The sequence below is a fragment of the Rhipicephalus microplus genome, chromosome X, assembly GCF_043290135.1.
Source record: "Rhipicephalus microplus isolate Deutch F79 chromosome X, USDA_Rmic, whole genome shotgun sequence".
NCBI classification, from domain to species: Eukaryota; Metazoa; Arthropoda; class Arachnida; order Ixodida; family Ixodidae; genus Rhipicephalus; species Rhipicephalus microplus.
The window spans coordinates 321938088-321944116 of record NC_134710.1 but is presented as its reverse complement, the minus strand read 5'-3'; the positions used below and the strand labels follow the sequence as shown (position 1 = coordinate 321944116).

At 46.3% G+C, this 6029-nt stretch overlaps 1 protein-coding gene across 1 annotated transcript; it reads left to right on the top strand.

Moving 5' to 3' along the window:
- Positions 1 to 1212: 1212 nt before the first annotated feature.
- Positions 1213 to 5654, top strand: LOC142777237 (ubiquitin-conjugating enzyme E2 D4-like). Its single transcript, XM_075881566.1, has 2 exons — positions 1213 to 1514; positions 5209 to 5654. The coding sequence occupies exons 1-2, from the start codon at positions 1272 to 1274 to the stop codon at positions 5458 to 5460; spliced, it is 495 nt and encodes a 164-aa protein (XP_075737681.1). The 5' UTR covers positions 1213 to 1271; the 3' UTR covers positions 5461 to 5654.
- Positions 5655 to 6029: the final 375 nt, after the last annotated feature.

The window sequence follows — 6029 nt, the reverse complement described above, 5'->3', positions numbered from 1 at the left end:
ACGTCTTAGTACATTCGCTTCTTATTAAAGCTGATAGGCCTTCTTGGGGACCATCGACGCAAAAATTTTTGTCTGTCTGTTTGTCTGTATGTCTGTCTGTTTGTCTGTCTGTCTGTCTGCCTGTACCTTTGTCTGTTTGTCCACCCTTAATGGTACACTAAACGGCACCAAAGTGACCAAACGTTACTCCGAACGGCCGAACCTATCCGCAGCGCCCACCGATATTGCTCAAGGTTCAGCGTTCATGTTTCTCAGTTTTTCGAAAAACTCTTTTTAGCATTTAGGGGCAGTCCACACTGGAGCACCCCAGATACCTGTTTAATAATTTGGGGCATGTCCTGCCCTGGTGGTGTAGTGCCTAAGGTACTCGGCTGCTGACCTACAGGTCGTGGGATCGAATCCGGGCTGCGACGGCTGCATCTCCGATGGAGGCGGAAATGTGGTAGGCCCGTGTGCTCAGATTTGGGTGCACGTTAAAGAACCGCAGGTGGTCGAAATTTCTGTAGCCCTCCACTACGGCGTCTCTCATAATCATATGGGGGTTTAGGGACGTTAAGCCCCACATAAAAATTAGTATTTTGGGGCATGGATATCTCGAACAAAGTGCTGGTTAGGATTTATGCCAAGCGGAGCTAACATTACTATTTAGTAAACGACTTCAAGTTAATGTTAAAGATAAACGGCTATTTTTCGGGCTAGTTGGTTGAATTTTGTATTAAAAGGGTTTGCAGCGCAAGCACGAAAGTCCAGGAAGTAAAGCGTACGGAAGGCGAAGGACGGAAGGCTTCAAGCTTATAACTGCAGAGTGTTCCCCCACTGGCATCTAAAGAAACACTGTTATTCTTGTGTGGTTAACTATACCTGTATGATGCGCTCTCTCACTCAGACAATTTACACATTTTTCCCAGTGGACAGAGCTCCCTACAACGGGCAAGTAGAAGAAAAAATAAAAAAGAAAATTAGAGCCACTGTATTGAACTGCTTGGAAACGCTGATAAATGCTTATCTGCAGAATGAAAACCATTTGGTGTATCAATAAATTACACTTGGTTGCCGTAGCTATCGCCAAAAGCTATTCTTGAATTCCCTCGCTATTCGGGCAAAATAAACTGCGGAGTATTTTTTCCGCGTTTTCTTTTTCTCCGATGATAAACAGGCTCATACGCGCCTGCAGTCATCGTGCCAACAGGGATCGCCAGAGGTGACGACGAAGTAGCACGGACTGCACCCGCCACGTGCCGCCATTCGCAGCTCGAATCGTCCAGCAGTGCATGTTCTCGAATTGCTGCAGCATGGCCACCGGTGGTCGTTTGCCCGCGCTGGAGCGCATCTCCAAGGAGTTCGTAGACATCAACCGAGCTCCACCTGCCAACTGCAAGGCGGCTCCCGTCAACCCCTGTGACATCTTCAAGTTGGAGGCCACCATCCAGGGTCCAAGGGGAAGTGCGTTCGAAGATGGCACCTTCAAGCTTGACATCACGTTCCCGGCCGACTATCCATTTCGGCCGCCTCAGGTGACAGTTACTTACTCTAACTGCTTGAGTAACCGCCATCAAGGTCTCTAGCTTCTTTGACCAGGGCCTATCACATGTTTGTAATTGGTGTTAGGCGCCGTCGACATACTGAGGTGGTCGTATAGGCGTCACGGCACGCGGTCTCTATCGAGCCCAAAGCTCTCCACCGCCAGTTATCATCATGTGACTGCTGGCACAGCAGCTGCAAAGCTGCCTCTGAGCAGAGCGCGTCGGGGAGGCGGCTCCTTGCCGACGCACTGTGTTTGTCGGCAGCATTGCAGCTGCTGTGTGTAAAGCGCGTCAGTATGTCGATGGACGCCTATCACCATTCACAAACATGACATAAGTCTATAACACGCGCATTGAGTAGAACAGTTTAAAAAAACAGAAACGTGGTAAAAGAATCTAAGGACACAGCGTGGGTCTTTTCCCATTTTCTTTTGTCGCTCTGTAAGGTGGTGTTGCCTATGCGGTTCTTAGCGATGCCATAACACAGGACCATGATGCAACCGTTTGGCTCTTATTTGGCGGTTACATTTTAAGCGCTCAGCACTTTAGAGACTCGGCTTCTCATTCATGTGTAGATCTCGTGTGGTGGGTTCACGCGAATAATTAACTGGCCAGTGCAGGCTTAAAGCTAAGCTGTTTATTCTCAAAGCTGCTTTGTTATAAAAGAAGTAGTTCTAAAATAATGCACATGGTTTTTTACGCGTGCAGGGTGTTTCTCATAAATGAAACCTATTACTTTTGAAAAAAAGGACTATAACTGAATGAAACCATCATTACGTGGCACTCATTACAGTATCTTTTTATTGTGCCTTATAAGTTTATAAACGAGGATAAATTATGGAAATTATTCTTTTTAATGCTAAGTGTGTTTTTTTTCATTCAGAGGGCATTTCAGAACAACTGATCCTATTGTTTGTAGCAACACACATTTTCCGTGCTGATTCAAGTTTTCCGACATTTAAAGCAAGCATGCGACATATGAAATAGGACCCCGTGATTGCACTCATGCGCTGAATCACTGAAGCGCTCTGATTTGAGCTCCAACCGAAGCAAGCGGCGCCATAAGACAGTCAACCTATCGCTAATCAGTGACAACTGCGCTTTCTTGCCGTTAGCACCTGTTATAAATACTGATGGACCGACAAGCCGTGGCCAGGGCCACTCATTTCGTCACGGTCCGCCCAATGATTGCTTCGCTTGAAGTACGTTTGAGAGCGCTACATTACAGTAGTACACGAGCAATGACACGTGGTTTTATTTCCTACATCGCGGGCGTTGTTTTTTGATCCAAATTAACTAATTAAGCACAGGACAAAATTATCCCAATGAGCACCGCATGATAGAGAAGCACATGCACTTTATTTTGCGGTGGTTAAGTAACTTTTGTTTAACAAGACGGTGTTTTATTCTCGGGTCCACCGAGAGTCCGTGATGTATTTACGTCAACCATATGACGTTGTGAAACATTTACCAACAGATTGCAATCAAAAAACGAAAAGGAAAGGTTCCGGAGCGGTGGGTTGAGCCAGCGGCCTCACGTTCCTCAGCGTCCGGCGCTAACCATTACACTACAGAGCGACCCTTCTCCAACTTGGTGCTGAACTTCCCGAGCTATGGCGGTCCTGACAGCTCAGAAACTTAAGCTTGTTTTAGTAATCAGTAGCGAGACGACACGACGGGCGGGTGTTGGGATCGCTTGCTCTAAAGGCTGTTGGGCCGCCCTACTTCGCACGTCGCTATGCACGCGCCTCCACATGGCGTGGTCAAAGTACGTATAGATGTTTTCTAGCGTTGTGGCTCACTCGCGCGCGCGCTTATCTCGGGATTCAGGTGCTTCGTACTTCTTGTGCTTCTAAGACAGTCTGCTTTGAAGGTATAGTAGTTAGAAAGAACGTGGACGTCATTTCACTCGCTGCCATGTTCACGAAAGGAATTCGATGCACACACATGATGCGACTGTTGTGGCAGTTGCTTGTTCGTGCTCGCCATGTGTGTGCTCATTTCGTGCGTGCGCTCTACTTGGTGTGCGCCTCAAGTTTCGAGTTGCTTGCCGTTCTTCGCGTGACATTGCAATTTGTTACTGCAGCATTCATTTCATAACCCGTGTGGTGAAACAATGCACAAGGAATGATCAACTACATCTGCGATGAAACGTTTCACTTCCGTGTTATATTAATCATCATCAGCTTGACTACATCCACTGCATGACAAAGGCCTCCCCCATGATAATCCAGTCAACTCCGTTCTGTGCTTGCTGCTGCCACTTTATAGGCGCAATCTTCGTAATCTCATCTGCCCACCTAACTTTCTGTCTCCCCCTGACCCGCTTGTCTTCTCTAGGAATTAAGTTACCCTTAATGACCAGTGGTTATACTGTCTACGTGCTCCATTCCGGGCCCATGTCCATTTCCTCTTCTTGATTTCAGCTATGATATCCTTAACCCCCGCTTGTTCTATAATCTCTGTTAACTTCTTGTCTCTTGCTGCGCTGTCCGGAAATTAAGCTGAACCCTCTTTGTAAGTCTCCGGGTTTCTGCTCCGTAGCTAAGTACCAGCAAGATACAGCTGTTATATACCTTCCTCTTGAGGTATAGTGGCAATCTACCTGTCAATATTTGAGAGTGGTCTCTAAATATGCTCCACCCCATTCCTACTCTTCTAGTTACTTCAAACTTGAGGTTCAGCTCCGTGGTTATTAGCTGTCCTGAGACATATTCTTTTAGAACTTCAAGGGCGCTATTACCTATCTCGAAGCACTGCTCTCTTCCGAGTGTGGTTTTACATTACTTTCTCTTACTGCAGATCTTCTTAAGACTCTCCTTTCTGCTCTCCTTGTCTAACTCCGTAATCATGAGTTCCAATTTGTCCCCTGAGTTCCTCAGCAAGGCAATGTGATCAGCGAAGCGCAGGTTACTATGGTGCTTCCCATTAAATCTTATCCCTAACTCTTCCCATTATAGAAGCTGCGATGGCGTAGTGGTTAGGGCGTCAACCTCGCGTGCAAGACGTGGTTCCAATCCTGGTGCTGTGCAGTTTCCAACCACATTCAAAAATATCGGCGCCATGATGGAATGGAATCAAGAGTCTAGGGGTGCGGCCTCAATGGTGACCACCGCCTGTAACGCACTCCCTCACCAGAGAAAGATTGGCCACACTTACTGGTACAGTATCTGGCCACTACCTCCCACATGCTCACGTCAATTTCGTGTTATACCGATTTTTAAAAAGTGAATTCAACCACGTTTTTTAAATACTTGGTTCTAGTTACGTGATACTAATCAGGCTGTCATTAACTTGATTAGAATATGTGCTATACCTAAATGATGCCGGCGTATGTAAATATTTTTTTGCTGGTTCAAAGTGATAACGAGTAAAATATTGCTTCAACGGTCACATACAAGCGTGCACTTTAGCTCTCCCAGGGATTTTTGTGTGACGTAAGCAAGTAGCATATGTTTGAGAGCATTACACATTTTCATGGTTTCTCATGGTGCGTAATAAACGGTACTGCAATCTGCCTTGATGTCTAAGCGCTAGTACTTCACCGAAGTTTTCGATGCTCGCTTTCTTTTAAAGTCGATTCTTTTTTCAATTCAAGATTACATTTGCACGTTACGCCAACTTCGGCGTTTTTGTCCATATTTGTTCTCAAGAGCTTTAGTTTTTTGCTTATTCTGCATTGCAGGTCAAGTTCAAAAGCAAGATCAACCACCCCAACATCGATTGGGACGGCAACATTTGCCTCAACATGCTCACATCGATTTGGACTCTCGCTCAGTCCATTTCCAAGCTTCTCCCTGCCAGTTGCTGGCTGATGAGCAACCCGAGCGTCACCGACCCCCACGCGACCAACGGGGCCTCCGGCTACCGGAAGAATCGGGGCCACTGCAAGAAAACGGCGCGTGAGTGGACCAAGATGCACGGCTTCAGGAAATGACCACTGCTATCCACACGAGCCATGCCAGCTGCAGCATGCAAACTCCTCTCATGCTGCCTAGCTTGAGGACACTTCAGCTTAAAACACATTCAACTGTCCAAAAAGCTTCCACAGTGGGCATGTGCTGTTCTTTTTTTATATTTTTTTTGTACGTGGATAGCCCCAAAGGTGCATTTTCAAGCTAATAAAACAAAGGTCCACTTTCGCGCGCGGCTAACTTTGACACCTTATTCATTGCTGATGTCGCAGTTGTGTGCAAAGCAGTCTGCTTTCATGATGAGAATTTTCGCTCCTTCGTATACAGCGTGATTAGTTAAGACCTCGCTTCGCGGAAATTCCGACGTCAGCGTCGGTTTTGTTGTGAGTGAAAAAACATCTTGTCTATGACCAAAAAATCGAAATGTGCAAATGAAAAGTGAGCGACTTTTAAGCGTGGCCTTTAGGAGTTATTTGAACGCGATAGCTATATCCTGTTCTTTGTGCGTACTGAGTACAAAACGACTTGTGTCAGTGCAGGTTTCGCATTCGGCTGCATTTTGTGTATTGAGTAGCAGCTTGTTAACGAGCTA

Bases quoted from the DNA above. Each gene is read 5' to 3' on its own strand.
- LOC142777237 (XM_075881566.1), top strand. From the start codon at position 1,272: ATGTTCTCGAATTGCTGCAGCATGGCCACCGGTGGTCGTTTGCCCGCG. The intron at 1,515-5,208 runs GTGACAGTTACT...TCTGCATTGCAG, and splicing joins ATCCATTTCGGCCGCCTCAG to GTCAAGTTCAAAAGCAAGAT.